The sequence below is a fragment of the Pteronotus mesoamericanus genome, unplaced genomic scaffold (assembly GCF_021234165.1).
Source record: "Pteronotus mesoamericanus isolate MK-2021 breed Mesoamerican mustached bat unplaced genomic scaffold, CSHL_Meso_final scaffold_651, whole genome shotgun sequence".
NCBI classification, from domain to species: Eukaryota; Metazoa; Chordata; class Mammalia; order Chiroptera; family Mormoopidae; genus Pteronotus; species Pteronotus mesoamericanus.
The window spans coordinates 46023445-46040000 of NW_026555325.1; the positions used below are offsets into that span (position 1 = coordinate 46023445).

Sequence of the window (16556 nt, forward strand, 5' to 3'; positions counted from 1 at the left end):
AATGATGAACAAAGAATACCACAATACCTTACTTTTCACTATTGGAAATGAATTGGATCTCACATTCTCAAAGGAATTCCACAAAACAAAAACCATTGACATGACAAAAGCGTGCATTTAATTCAATGCTTTGCAGAGATACATGACTAAAGTTGTGTGCATGGCTTGTCCTTTGGGATGGTCCCAGCTGTTTATTTTTAAATGAAAAAATAAAAATGGAGCCAACAAAATGCAATTAAGGAAAAAAAAACCCTTGAGACACAAGGGGGCCTACATGTTCTGATCTAAGAAACATGCATGTATTACAAAACATTCCAGATACAGTATGACAGATGAACAGTGGAAAACGCACTGGAACAATGCTCCCTGTTTCAGAAATGGGCAAGTCTAACAGTTATGCTTTCACAAGTGGTATTGATGAAACCTTTTTTATTTTAAAAAAATTTTATAGAAGGAATTTTAGCACCATCATTGAAGGAAAAATAATAATACATTTAGCCCTGCCTATCTCCAGTCTTGGAATGATAACAGAAGCATAGCACCTTTTAGTATCGAAAATATAAACAAGAATAGTTAAGTCCATCCCAGCTTCTAGAGATGAGGTAGCTCATGCTAAGAAATGTTGGGTCATTTTTCCTATGAAAGTTCACTGGCCAAATATTCTACTTCCAATCGTCACATTTGATTAGAGTCAACTCCATAACTCTGAGTTTCTAAATTTTTTCTTCATTATAGGCTTCAGGATGATGAGATTGTACCTATGGAAGACTCTCAACCTTGGGTCCTGGACATATATGTTTATGAAGTTGTATGTGTAGTTTTTTTGCGTTCAATGTCTTCTTAAACAAGAAAGTGCAAAGGTATTCAATGGTATACTCATGTAACTTCTATCTATATTAATATACTTAGTCAAGAGGGAAAGATAACCTTTAAATTTGAATGAGGAAAAAAAGTCTAAACTCACCACCCTTTATAAAATCTAAAATCACTTTGTTTTCAAGAAATTCCGTTGAATATATATTATTTAAAAATTCCATTTAAAACAGTAAGAAACTATTTTTTTTCAAGATTATCTTTAAAGAGTCTCTATGACAGTTATACAATATCAAGACATGCATGAGAGTTTCAATCACAAGGATAAACACTTTGATTTCATTTTTAATTGATAATCTGGGTATGAAAGGTCACAAAAAAGCACTACTTTCTATTTTTCAAATTGCAGACAAGTGAAACAAACATGCGTTGTTGTTTTATATACCCCACTCTTTAAGCTACCTGCCAGGAAGAAGAATTTTCTTATAAATACTAAGCAACTTTGTCATTACATTGAAATAAATTGAAGAAAACAAAGACTTATTTATTCAATCAATTTACTTTTTTTAAAGGTGGTTATTGTCACTGTCATCTTAAACCTAAACTGCTGTGTTGAAAAATATTTTAAATCAATTGAAACTTGAGGACTGTAAGTAAAATAAATATTCTGAAGGATAAGGAGGCCAGGCACTTAAGACCATATATACAGTGCTGATGCAGAATCAGCCATTACTTCAAGAGTCTCAGGATCAGCTTTAAACAGTCAAAGTTCTTGTGAATGGTGGTGGTCGTTGATGGTGAGGGTGTTGTTCATCGTTGATGTATCTCGGCTTGTTTTACACAAAACAAACTGGCCCAATTTCAATGCCAAATTCTTGGTCTGTGCCGCCAACATCCACAGGGGCAAGATCTATGATGGGCAAGCGTGCCACGTTCTGTGTTCTATATTCAAAGATGGTCTTGCCCACTTCTCCATTTCGTTTCTAGAATTAAATTGTGCAACAGGTTAATAGTACATAAAAATTATTCCAAAGATGTTAGACATCAACTTCCAAGCCAGTTTCGATCATGTGAAAGCAATGATTTTTAGAGCACCATTTAAGAGAGCACCACTAATACGGTGAGGTCCTAGCAAGGCTGGCAGGCATTTCTTGCATGCCATAAATTGAGGAAATGCCCTTTGTTCTTTTCAAGCTTCCCAAATGGGCATTGGCAAATAAATTATGAAAGCCTTTTTGCTTTTCACAAATGAAACTATAATTCATCAGTAAATATTTTCCTTTTTTATAGTGAGAAATGCAAGTGAGACAAATCAGTAAAAAAAATCAGGTCTCTCAATTGATTATACACTTTAGAATAAAGAAATTTTAAGCATGAAACTGAGATTGAATGAATAAATAAACTTGCAGGAGAGCCAAAGTGAATTTGCAGAAGACATGCATCAGATCACAAAGATCCAGTCTTTATTGTTTTTCTATAAACACCTCTACCATGGCTCATATACTAACACATTCAAGTTTACCCTAAAAAACAACTATAAACAAAATGTTATTCTATATACAGAGTAAAATTGCCCCCACCTTTGGTGTCATAACAGTACTTTTAACAAAAATAATTTTTTTCTTTATACAGATCAATACAGATCAGAAGTACTTACAGAGCAAGTATCTTGAAGAACTATATATCGGAATCTAATGTTTCCTTCTGCTTTGATGTCTAAGTCATTTGACCCTTTGAGAACTACAGCTTTCTTGAGGTTCTTAGCTTGATCATCCATGTAACCAACACTGTTTTTACAGATGTAAGTAATATTCTGGGAGGCTTCTTTTGATAAAAGGCGCAAGAAGGTCATTTGAGTAATGGCTGCATTAGGCGACTGGTGGTCTCCATAAGCAAACTAGAAAAGCAAAATGAGTCTTTTGTTATATAGAACACTTCAGAATTTCACAGAACTGTGTGTGTGTTGACTTCAGATAAATCAATTTGAAGAGAATTACTTTTATTCTTTCATATATCAATGTATTTATTCTACTTATAAAAATATCTTAAAATTGTTTATAAATATTCACAAGTAAGAATGTCTGTCCTTACTACCCCAAACAACAGGTGAAGAAACCAATGATAATTATATTCATCAGAGAAAGTTTATATATTTTAAATCTGCTTCTCCATTTCTTTAAAAATATTATTATTTTTTAGAAGTTATATACTTGAGCATTGGCTTAGATATGTAATCATGTATCAAAAATAACTCCTTGTTTTTATTGCTAACTATAAGAATTATGACTTAACTATTTGTATAAAATCTTTTTTTGATATAATCTTTATTGTATTTTTTCCATTACCATTTAGTTCCTTTATAACCACCTCCCCCAAGCCATCACCACACTGTTAGACACCTGTAGGAAATATGAATTACAAGTTTTTCATCAGCTAACACAAACAAATAATCAAAAACAATTTTATACAGGCTCTTTCCTATCTATCTTCTACTTTGAGCTTTATTTTCAATGCTTCTTTTTGACACTTTTACAAAATATTATATTAACTAAACTACATTTCAATTGGGTATGTTTAAATTAAAGATTTTTCTGTGCATTACATAATGGTAGACTCTGGTATATCCTACTCACACTTGTAATATGCTCTCATTATCTCTATTATAAACATGAGTTCTGAGGAGAGATCAAGAGCAGAGGTGAGAAGAAAATGTCAGAGTTAGATTGCCATAAAGAGATCCAGGATAAAAGACTCATATTGAAAAAGGTAGTGGCAAGACTGGTTGAGAATCTAAACACTGGGCCATAAAAGAAACATAGAAGAGACTGGAATCAGAAAAATACTAATAGAATTCATATAATTATAAAAATGCATTGTTTAAATAATACTACAAGGTATACAAAGTGATTTAATTCTACAAAAGCTATTATAGTGATTATCTAATATTTATTTGTAACTTACCAATTATTAGATATTATAGTAAGCACATTATATTCACACAAGACCATGAGGTAGTCATTATCACCTGCACTTTAAAATTTTTTTAATTTTCAATGTATTTTTTAGAAAGAGGGAAGGAAGAGAAAAAGATGGAGAGAAACATTGACGTGAGAGAGAAACATTGATTAGTTGCTTCTTGTATATGCCCCTTCAGGACCTAAACTCGCAACCCAGTCATGTGCCCTGACCAGGCATGGAATTGGCGACTTTCACTTTGCAGAACAACGCCCAACCAACTGAGCCACACTAGTCAGTGATACCGCATGCATTTTAAAATGAAAAAACTGAGACTCTGAAAAGTTAAATGACTTCCTACTGTACCAAAATCAGTAACAGATCCAGGTAACAGTCACCTAGGTCTCCTGATGCTAAATACAATCCCTGTCTTTCAGCTGTGACAAGATCCCTTCAAATATACTCCACAATCAGTGTGACATGCATTAAAGGAACTAATAACAAAAATAATTACTTTTCTATATTCTGGCAATGGAAAATTATTATTCATAATTTATGTTAATTTAATTCCTGTAAAACTTTGTTTATGCAATGATACCACAATTATAGCTAATGAGAATATATGACTTTAAAATTAACATGATAAAATAAACCTGGTCAAAATATAATAGCATAAACCTAAATAAATATTAAGGTATAATGAATAATAAAAAGCAAAAGATATAATTTTAAGTAAGCATATTAAATTACCTGAGATCCTCTATTCATATCAAGACCATACCAAATAGGCTTATGGTCAGGAGATTTGCTGGTCCACCAGGTTTTACGTGGTATACTGGATGGATTTGCTGAAATACATGTTTCTCCTGTTTCCATGTTGCAGTAAACTTTGATTGCATCTTCAACAGATCCCTGGTTAGGATCAATCCAGTACTCACCTATTTTCCAAAATAAAAATATTTGCTAAATAAAGTGAATTTCAAACATGATGATGAATCCTAAAAGTATTAACAGAGAATTTGAAAATGTGAACTCATTGCTTGAGGACTCTTTTAAGAGAGAGTATCCCATTAAGGAAATATTCTGCAGCAAAGGAAAATGTAACTGTCACACATTTGGTTCCTTTCTACAAGCACTGTTCTGGGGTACTTTGCTAAATCAAGGCCCAAAATGTTCATGTAAAGGTAATATTTTTATCTCTGTTTTATAGATAGGAAAACAATATGAAAAAGAGGTAAACTACAGTGATTAAGTGCCTTTGCCAAAATGGATGTGTTCCCATTAAATTTATAAAGCCAATATTTTAAAGCAAATTGTAATTGAAATGTAACAAAATAATATATTGTCAAAACTATGCATAAAGTAAGTATAGGAGTTGAACTACAATTGTAATGTTATAAATTATCTCACTGGCCCTATTTAAAATTGATCTCATAAATAAGAGGTACTTGAAATAAGCTATATATCAAGTTAGTACTTGGTGCTAGACATATAGTCAAATAAATACACAAACAAATATATATTCACATATATCTGTGTGTATATACACATGTACATATGTATACTTTATATGTGTGCATGTGTATGTGTGTGTATATATATGTATATATATCCATATCAAAAACTGCATTTTAAATAAAATGAAGGAACATCAGTAGTATGTAAAGTATAGAGCTGAGAATCAAATTGCATAATCTTCAAAGTCAATTTTAGCAATCTCTGTCAATGTCATTTCAAAGTTAACTGAAGCTCTTAAGCACTTCATAGCTTATTCCTAGATAAGCTATGGCCTAGAATCCCTCTTCTCCAGGTCTTATTAGATTAATAAAAATGGTGAAATAATGCCAACTTTAGACATGGTTTATGTAACCAGGACAAAAAAACTACTTAATTCCAAAATCTTGAGAATGTCACTATATCATAATTCTTCCAGTGGGAATTCCTAAAGTGATATTCACAGAACATTAAACTACATGAAGGAATTTCATATTCAAATAAGTTTGAAAAATAAAATAAACTTTATTCTACTCTTGATGACCCACTGATACATGATAGCATATTAAATCTCTGAGAATTCATGTAGGTTAATAAACATTAACCTTGCTTAAGCAAGTATTTTCTATATTATATCACCACAAAATTACCAATATTTTAAGACTTCTAGATGGAAATGGAATTACCATGAAGAAATTAAATCATTAATAGGATATGTCCTGTATTATAGTACTTATCTCACCCCATAATTTTTCATGCCATTGACTGCCCCTACCATTAAACCATAAACTCTGTGACATGTCTACCATTTTATCTCTTATGTCTATTTTTGGAATGTAGTCAATAAAATATTTTTGGAATGAAATTGAGAATAACACAATCAGAAATAACGAACATTGCTCAATTTTCTAGTCAACGTTGGGCAGCTTTCTACTCACCGCTCGGCTTTGCAGAATGGCAAAGCTTTAGGTCATCACAAGTCCGGGCTGGGTGTTTTTTAGAGCCATCAGGGCTGCGCATGGTTTCAATCTGACTACTGAGTGACTTCAGGGTGGCATGGACTCCAGGGTCAGTTTTGTTTTTGTCATCAGGAGCTGCCTCATCTTCAGTGAACTCTGGAAGTGGATCTGGTATGCCTTCATCATAGTGTCCCATGATATCCCCAAGAGCAGCTGTAAGGTGACCAGGGGGGCCTGGAGGACCCGGTGGCCCAGGCTCACCCGGAGGACCCTAATTTTAAAAAATTTGGAAACACATTAGCACATTTTTTTAAATTTTATTTTTCTATTGGACAGAATGCAACAATGGGAGTGGGTGTATAGAGAGTTCTAATGCAACACCCCAGCTCTATGGTACTGAGAGATACACTGTGACTTGTGCTTTTTTTTAACAAGAGGGTTATGGCTTGCCAACTTGTCACATTCCAAGGATGATAAATGATGTGTAAATATTTTTCAGGTAACATATCTACAAGTCAGCTTCTGAGATACATAAAGATAAAAGCAGAAAATATTTGCTCTGATGTTTAGTTTGTAGCTGCAACATATTTTATGTTAACAATATGTAGATATGTATATTTACTTCCAAATGACTTTGGACAAGGCACAACGAAAATGCTTTAAAAGGATTTATGGACAGAAGCTGAAGGAGGAAATACAGAAAAGTTGTGGGTGCTAGTTTTATAAGACTACACATCAGTACCACAGAAATTCCCACAAGAAACACCCATAAGACAATTTCCCCTATTTCCAAATACAAGAGGAAGCACAGGAAGTCTTTTTTTCTGTGTACAAATTAACTTGTAGATCAAAATTCTCTGCACTAAACAAAATTGTAGAACAGTCTCTTTGGCCCTTGTATTAACAAAAATAAAGAGCTTCCTTACGTTGCTATGCCAACAAGAACTATTGCAATGAAAGGGAGACAAGCACCAAAAGTGGCAGAAGCTTGAAAGTGGGTCCTTTTTAACTAATTCCCTTTTGCATTTTCCTAAGGAAGAACTCAGCAGCTTGAGAGAATCAGCTGACAACCTGCAAAGGCATGTGGTCCACACCTCACGTGGGGAGCACAGCCCTGGTGGTGGGAAGGCAGGAGCTCTTACTCTGGTTTTGCTTCTTATATGGCTCTGGACATGTCGCTTCAACCTTGAGTGCCAACGTTTTCTCAGCTCAAAACTGTTAAATCTGTGTGTATGTACGTTTTTTTAAAGGTCACATCATGATTCTATGCATTCCTTTAAACTCAGGGGTAGAAATTATATTTTTCTATCAAGGATCACTGAACCACAAAATAAAGTCAATCAAGAATCACATAAGTGAGAGGTATTCCAATTTTGTAGCTGTTTTCCATTCACAGATAAATAGGAAATATTCCTCTTGACCACAGGAAATATAAGGCTCTTGATTCATATAATAAATAATAAACATTTGTTTTAATGATATTGCCAGTGAGGGGCAGAGTCAGAATAAATAGCAAAAGGTAATTAAGACCAAAGAGGAAGAAATTCCAGCTTTTGGAATTTCCTCTTTTCCAAAACAGAGGAAAGGGAGGCATAAACTCATACACACACATGAACATGCATATATGGCAGATATGTGAGGATGTAAAGACCTGAGGAGTCAGAGTCTCATACAAATTGGGCTTTGCACAATCCTCAAGTTGATACTATGGAACATTTTAATGGCAAGTTTTAATCAAAATCCTTTCTGAATATTTTTCATAAGTTCCATTATAAATACAATCATAACTTGCTATTTGCTCTTATTGGTACTGCATGAAATTGAGGCCTAGGTAGCTTGGACTCTGATTTTATATACTCTGAATAACCTGTATTACAAGTATTTGAAATATTTACTTATACAGACAACCTCTTATATGACTTTTAGGTTTGTTGTCAGAGTTCCTTCAACATCTCGTTTATCATACTGTGTAGATATACCCTGGCTAGAATCCAAGCTATGAAAGCCAATACACTTATTTGCATGCAAACCCCTGCGGTTTTACCTCAGGTCCTGCTTCTCCAACACTGCCCCGCACACCAGGAGGCCCAATAGGCCCAAGTGGCCCAGGGTTTCCTTCTTTACCTGAAGGACCTACTGGGCCTGGAGGACCCTGCAAGAAACAAAAACTGTAGTTTTGATTTGATAAGAAAACTTTCACAATGCCTTTCTCTAATCAAAGAACTATTTTAATTATGGAGCTATCACAATGATTTCTCAGATTCAGGATCCTAATGACTAATAAATGGAATTCTGGCCCATTCTAACATTTAGTATTTCATCACATGTAAATTATTGTCCACACAAAGTAAAAAACTAGTAACAGTTAAAAACCTTAATAGACTAGTCATCTACTTTCATTATTAGTAGAGGCTGTTTCATCAAGTCTCACATATTATAAACTCAATCAGGAATTCCATTAACTAGGAGTAAGAAATGACAGAAGTTGAAGTGTTTGATATAAGTGTAAATTAAATTTATGTGCTTATATAAGTCTCATCATATCCTAACAATTTTAATATTACTGTTCTAAAATTTATGTATGACTTGTTTATATTATATTTAGACATAGCAGAAATTCTAATAATTTTCCTAAATAATTATGTCTGTTAGTTGTCTTATGACATTAATAACCTATTAGAAACAGCATTAACACTAATGTGGAATTTCTAAAAACTTCAAATGTTGGTTTCATTTCATGATTTGTTTCTGAATTAACCTTAAGCAAAACACTTCTGAGGAAGCATCACAATTACTTAAAGAAAAAATATATCCACCTTCAGAACATCCAGCTTCTGTTTCCACTTCACAGTAAGTCCTATTATATCATCTCAAAGAGTGAGAGTTTAATGGAAATTTCAATGAACACAGAGTAAGAAAATGAACCAATGGATGAGTATATTCACCATTGGAAAGAGACTTTAATGTGGGGCCATGAATGAATATGCCTTATTACAAGATATTTCTGCTGAAAGGTAATTGCTGAACTGTTTGTCTCATGTTTGCTGCGTGCTTCAGAGAATTTGAGCAATTCCATCTTTGATCCATGAAAGTGATACTCAGGCTCTAGCAGTATATCACCATAAGCATTATTATTTACATCTGCAGCTTGCTAAGTTGTGTTACTTACTCTTGGGCCAAATGGTCCAGGGATTCCAGCACTGCCTTGTTCACCATTTGGACCCTAAATAGGAAAAAATTTTAAACGTTACCAAAATATTTACATCCCACATTTGCCAGCCTCAGATTTTTAAAATATGATGTCCCTGATATTAGCTGCATAAACTACTTCCATAAAGTCATCAATCTCTACAATGTCTTCATGAGTTGATTGATACTAAATATAACTGTAGGAATAATGGTATATACACTCTTTTGTTTTATTTCTTTTCTACAAAATCACAGCCAATATATGGGTAATTATATTGGGCAGGTGGGTAATTAGTTATTCATCAAGACATTCTTTGAAAGGAAAATAAGATACAAAAAGTCCATCCACTCTTTAGACAAATGTTCATGTCAAAAAACCTGTATATTTTCACATGGAGGGCAAATAATACTTCAATAAATCACTTACAGGAGGTCCGGGGAGACCTTGAAGACCAGTGAAGCCTCTGTGACCCTTCTGGCCTCGGTCACCTCGGTCTCCATGATCTCCTTTGTCACCACGAGGTCCTTGGGGTCCCTAGAAATAGGGTCATGGCCTGTTTAGACTACAATTTACTACAATTTTACTTTTTACCATTGTATTTACTACAATTCTGAATACTGTATTTTATATGAACTATAATATTTATTTATCTAAATGGAATTAGACCTAGGAATTTTTGTCTATTTTTCTCAAGGAATGAAGGTGATCATTAAAACATAACATATATAATGATGCTTATCTGAAGATTTAGTTTTTAAATGTTTACCCCATATTTATACGAAAAGGGAATATCTTTTAAGTTTGGTCTCTCTTATCTGAACAGTTTCAAAGACTATTTCACATACTTGGCTAATATTGTTATATAAAAATATTACCATCATAAATAAATTCTTTTAAATCAAAACATGAGTTCTTATTTACTTATGTTAACTCTAAAAATAAAATGCTTATGAAATTTGTATATGCAGATAAACTGGACATGACAGCTGGGACTATTTTTAAAAACTGGAATAGTGGAAAGTTGCTAAGATAGTATGTCCTAAAAGTTCGTATTACAAGAAAATAAAATATGTAACTATGGGAGATGATAGATGTTAATTAAACATTGTGGTAATCGTTTTATAATATATACATAAATCAAATCATATTTCAATAAGACTGGGGAAAAACAAGCAATTGGCAAAAACTTGTTTGAGCAAATGGAAGAGGAATATCATCAAGCTGCTCTCCTTCATAGAAAACACACCAAAAAAAAACCCAACTCTACATTATCCTCATATCCACAATATCTGTACCCAAATCCATCCATCCTGACCTGGAGAAACTAAAGAAAAAGCAATAATTAAGAATCTTATTGTAGGATAGAAGCTACATTGAGAGAAGAGGTTAAAATTATCTGATCAGTCTAAATTGGTCTTAGGTTTCCTCCTCCCTCCTTTTTGCCCTCCCTCCCCCCTCCCTTCTGCCCTTCCTCTCTTCAATTCTTCCTTTTTTCTTAAGTCTTAGGGAATAAAAGCAGCTTCAGAGGTTCAGTGGTTCATAGTAAACTGACAAGAGGCAGGGGTCACCAACTATAGGGGCAGCTTCCATTGTCTAGAGTTTTCCTAAAAAAGAATTGAAACTCTATCAAGCTGACTTTGGAGAATGAATGATATCACCAAATAGATGGGTTCTTGGTTAATGTTTCCATTGCTAGTTTTTTGTTCTTATTTTGTTTGGTTCTTTTTTTTTTATTTTAACTTGGATATCTTAATTGTCAAACAATATAAAAATCTGTTTACAATAAAGCAAGACTAGATCTCAGTAACTTCTCACATTTTATATAATAATACAAATTTAAATAATAAAATCAGTACAAATGTTTTTATAATGTTAGAGAAGTTCTTTTATTTTGGGGATGTCCTGAAATTTCAAATTTGAAAATAAATGAAACCAGAAAGCACATATTTATTTTTATTAACTAAAATTCATTTAATCATGTAGAACACAACCACATTGTTTTTGTAACTGATTAAAAAACATTTCACATGACATGCTATGGAACTATGAGATCTTCTCCAGTCAAGCTCAAATTAAAGCTGAGAATTATGATTTAATAATGGGCCATGATTGTAAGACTATAATTGATATTAATAAATATAGATATTGATTTATATAATGGGTATAAAAGAAACATAAGAGGCTGCCTATAAATATGATTCCTTCATGGTAAGATATCTGTATAATAATCATTAACCTGGAAGTTAACTGCAAAGAGCAAAAAGAATTGAACATGGGAGTGCAGTCTAGTTGAAAATAAAACAATATGTGAATAGTGCTTTTAAAATGTACAAAGAGCTTGTAAACTCATTATCCTATGTGATTTTTAGAAAATCTCAGAAAAAAATGGTACTATTCCTATTACTTTGGAAAAAAACTGTGACTCTAAAAGTTTTCATTGATGATTTGAAAGGATTCATGGTTAAATTCAGAGGAGCTATGTTAAAATTGTAAAAACAAATATGAACTCCTGGGTGTTACTTAAAATTAATATTTTGTCCAAAGCTTGAGAAATTTAGTAATTTTAATTTATAAATCTTAAACTGTACTTTTTCTTTAGGAGTGTATTTTATGTAAGAAGACATATTTAAAAAAAAACAACAACAGAGAACTTACAGGTAAGCCACGTTTCCCAGCTCGACCAGGTGGTCCTATAGGACCCCTTGAACCCTAGAAGAAATTTTTACAAATATTGGTATGTAAAAAATGCATATACTATGTAGATATAGAATTCAAAATATGTATATATGTAGTTGAATATTTATTTATATTTATCTATGTATACTCTTATGGCTAATTAATTAAAATCAGGCTACTGTCCCAAGCTAGGTATAAGAATGTGCTCACTGTAACTCCAATGATACTTCTGTAATGAACTTTATTAATTGACTTCATTGAATGATCACTTTAGTTGATTATGCTGAAACATTACTTGCTTAAATTTAACATGATCTCCTATAAATCACAACATATTTAGGTGATGAAAGTCAAAGCATCAGAATTTTAAAATACCTATTAGAAATCAAGTGTTTTCCTCTAAGATTAACACAAAATTAACTCATAATTGTTTATCATTCTTTGTTTAGAGTCTTTAATCAAGGGCACGCATATGTTTGTACGCATGTCTATCTAGAACACTGATGTTTGTAACTATCCGTGTGGAGTTGACTCTCCTTACCGGATCTCCTCTTTGTCCTGCGTCTCCAGGAGCACCAACGGGACCGGGAGTTCCAGGGGCACCCTGAGAGCCTGGCAAACCGGCGGGCCCGGGGTCCCCACGATCACCCTGACAAGAATAACCATGATATTATTCTTTGGATATTTATTTTAAAACAATACTATTCTATATGCCTGTGCTATTCATGATTAAGCAGTACCTTTTTAAAAATGTATTATTAATTATTTTACTTATAGTTAACTTAAATAGTGTATTTGCTTATTAATAAATCAAACTCAAAAGAATAAGATTATTTCTCCTCCATTGCAGACCTCATTGCTTTCCCTCACCCGTGCCCTGTTACTCCCATGGTCAAGACTGCTGGGATATAGGAGCGCTCGCCTCCAGAATTTAGCATGTGTTTTAGAACAGAAGTCCTTCACGCTAGGGTATCTATACTATTGGAATAAACAAAGAGTTGCCAAAGAGTGTGAAAACAGAATATTTTTAAGGAAACCACTTTCCAGATTTTCAACTCCATGTTTTCCAGATTGGAGCATCCTTCTCCACTCCTCTTAAATAATTACCCTTCTCCAATTGTATGAAACAAAAGCAGACATCATACCATCTGCAATCTTACTGTAGTGCAATGTCCCAAGGAGTACGTGGCACCTCTGGCACCAAACTAAGGGACTTTTCCAGAATACACAGTTTACTTGAAAATAAAGCAAAGAAATATTGGGGGTGGGGGGAAAGGTTGCTTCTTATCTGAGTGATCCAATCATGACAAGGTTCCAAATATTACTTGTTTCCTTAAGAAATCAAAGGTGAAGGGGAAGGGTCATCAAGGAACATGTATAAAGGGCCCATGGACAAAAACAACGGGGGGTGGGGGAGGGCAAGGAGAATTGAATGTGGGAGATGGGGGTGGGTAGGGCCGGGGAGAGTATTGGGGAGAAGATGGGGACAGCTGTAACTGAACAACAATTATTAAAAAAAGAAATCAAAAGTGAGATGATTGTTATATAAACATGGATTAACATAATTAATGGAATCAGGTCGCTTTTTCTCTGACATAAATTGTCTTATTTGACTGATTAGCAAATAATCCTAGTTTGGCAACCAGGATAAACTTGAGCAATTAGATTGGGGAAAAGATACATAATACATTGAATAAGTTAAATTGGCAACTCCAAGATTCTGAAAGAAACAGATGGAAAGCACATATACATTTAGAAAATACCAAGAGCCTGGCTGGTGTGGCTCAGTGGATTGAGTGCTGGCTTGTGAACCAAAGGGTCGCCAGTTCAATACCTAGTCACATGCCTGGGTTGCAGGCCAGGTGCCCAGTAGGGGGCATTGGGGGAACCATGCAATGACATTCTCCCTTTCTCCCTCCCTTCCCCTCTCTAAAAATAAATAAGTAAAATCTTTTTTAAAATAATAAAATACCAATAAAGACCTCCTTTGCAGGTAAACTAATTAAAATAAAATGTGATGGAAACAAAATGCACAGAAAGGTTCATAGATATTCAAAATTATACCAGGGCATAATTTAGCAAAATCTTTGAAGACTAATGCACTAAACAATACATACTGACCAAGAGAAAACCTCGGATGCCAAGACAATTTACATTCCCTGGCTTTATAGTAGATGGCAGGTACCCCACAATTCCTCAAAACTCCTTCTTCCTCTTTCTGAGTGCCTAATAGTTTCTTTAAACATGTGATTTAAAACACAAATGTATTACTCATATTTAGAGTATTTGAAAACTAAGGTTCAGTAAATGCATTCACGATCACATAGCTAGTTACTTCAGTAATGAAGATTCCAATCTAGGTCTGTCTGGCTTCATAGTCTCTTCCGCTCTTAAAGTGGAAAGAGCCATTACATCATATTAGACATTGGAGCAGGGGCTATTTTTGCCTTCCCTGCATTGATATGAACTCTGAGACAACTGTGTGACTGCCCATAGGAACTGGAGCTTTTGGTAAAGTTGGGGATATTTCCAGTTCAATACATATCTACTTTAAAAATTCATCAGCAAATATACAATACTTAGAAAGCCACATGGTTTATTTATTCATGGGGCATTCACTTTAGTAGGTGAAGAGAGATATTTAGATGCCACACAGCTCCTGTACTTTTGTGAATGAGTTTGAAATTTAGAATACCTCATAGTCTCACCCATAGCCTTCATGTTGCACAAAATATGAAAGCAATGTGTTTTCCTGCTCTTAATAAAAAATGCCATCTCACTTAGCTGTGTATTCAAATTTCATTTCGTTTATAAGAGCTACTAAAATTATAACATTACAAAAAAGGTTGCTTCTATCAGAAAAATCAGGAATGCATTGGAACGAGGAAGAGAACAGATAGCTTTTTACTTTTTAGTATTATAAAGATTTCAAGTTTACATTACTCCAGATTTTTTTAATCAGTGAAATTGCCCTTACACGTTCTCCAACAGCACCATCCCGTCCTGGAGTACCATCATTCCCAGCCGGACCCTATAAACAATCATATTTAAAAAGTGAACTGAGTAATTTTAAAAAATCTCATTCCAACTGCCAGAAAAAAATACGGCATGTTTATGTTAAAATACGGCACCCTTCTATAAATTCTAATTATCATTTGGGAAAATTTGAGTAAAAGGAAAGCTTCTGCTATTGTTTCTATGACTTTGAATTGCTTGTAAAATTTATGTTATCTAAATTCATTTCTATTTTATTCTTAAAAAATCTCCAGTTTTTGAAATATACAATAATTACATTCTTGATATTTTGTTTTGTTTGTATTACGAGTGAATGTTTTTTCTCACTTTTACTTTTTAAGCTTTTCCAAAAAGTATCCATAAGATTTTGAAATAAAATAACTGTGTTTAGATAATATCAAATTACTTTTTAAAATATAGTCTTCTCTTCTTATTTTATCTGGAGTTTTTTTTCAGAATTATGTTTTTTATCATTTGATGAAAAATTACTCTGAAAGTCATTGATTATTTCTTACACACACACACACACACACACACACACACACAAGGTAACATTAACTGTTTGGTAATTTACTCATTACAGCAGTAAACAGAGCAGATTCCAATCTATAATTTTTCAAATTTCCCTTCAAAAACTAATTTCATCTCGAAAGAGTCTAAAAGAACATGACATAAATAATGTTCCGTTATAGTGATATTTAGGTGAAATTATCTCTACTTTGTCCTTTTCAGAAGTTGTAATAGTTATATTAATCCTTTCATGTTAAAACTTGGCAGTTGTGACAAACATGCCATTAACAAAGTGAAATAATAACTGGGGAAAAGATGAATGAACATGTTCTTTCATGTTCGAAACAATTTGGTAAAAACTTAAATCAACTAAAATACCTCGTTCTAAACTAGATGAAAGCACAAAAATATCTATCTTATTACCATTTCTTTATATCGTCATTTTGTCAACGCTCTAGGAAACTAGAGTATATCAAATCACATCACTAGGAAACTTCCTTCAGCTAAAAAAGGACAATCAAGTTCTAAACTTTTAAACCAATATCTAAATTTAAATCAAAAAGTCCCCATAATACCTAGATAACAAGAGTTACTTTCAGCAGTACTCACTTCAGGCCCGGGTTCCCCTACAGGGCCATTGGAGCCTGGGGGTCCCACAGGTCCAGGTGGCCCTTTATCTCCCGTTGCACCAGTTGCTCCTACTTTTCCTGGTGTGCCCTGAAAGAAAGTATAGAAATGTCAACCACTTCTGAAGAAATTTAGGAATGCCAGTTCACATAAAGGCTATGTTTTTCCAAAGACACCTCAGTGCCTCCTTCTGTAGTAATAATTATCCATTGTCTCACAACACCCACATCACGGTAGTGCTTTCTTAGAGGCATGCCTAGTTTCTGTGGCTCTCATCTGAAGGTACCATAGGAACTAAAAAGTATCCTTTGCTACCA

General features: G+C 33.6%; 1 protein-coding gene across 1 annotated transcript in view; it reads right to left on the reverse strand.

Annotated features, from left to right (window-relative positions):
- Positions 1–970: 970 nt before the first annotated feature.
- The window catches only part of COL5A2 (collagen type V alpha 2 chain), a 136756-nt gene continuing 121170 nt past the window's right edge, over positions 971–16556 (reverse strand). The window contains exons 44-54 of the mRNA XM_054562679.1: positions 16222–16329; positions 15065–15118; positions 12629–12736; positions 12067–12120; positions 9838–9945; positions 9391–9444; positions 8266–8373; positions 6201–6492; positions 4519–4706; positions 2471–2710; positions 971–1796 (exon numbers count right to left, since the gene is read on the reverse strand). Of these exons, the coding sequence (XP_054418654.1) occupies positions 1650–1796; positions 2471–2710; positions 4519–4706; positions 6201–6492; positions 8266–8373; positions 9391–9444; positions 9838–9945; positions 12067–12120; positions 12629–12736; positions 15065–15118; positions 16222–16329 (1461 nt within the window). The 3' untranslated portion in view covers positions 971–1649. The remainder of the gene's footprint in view (positions 1797–2470; positions 2711–4518; positions 4707–6200; positions 6493–8265; positions 8374–9390; positions 9445–9837; positions 9946–12066; positions 12121–12628; positions 12737–15064; positions 15119–16221; positions 16330–16556) is intronic.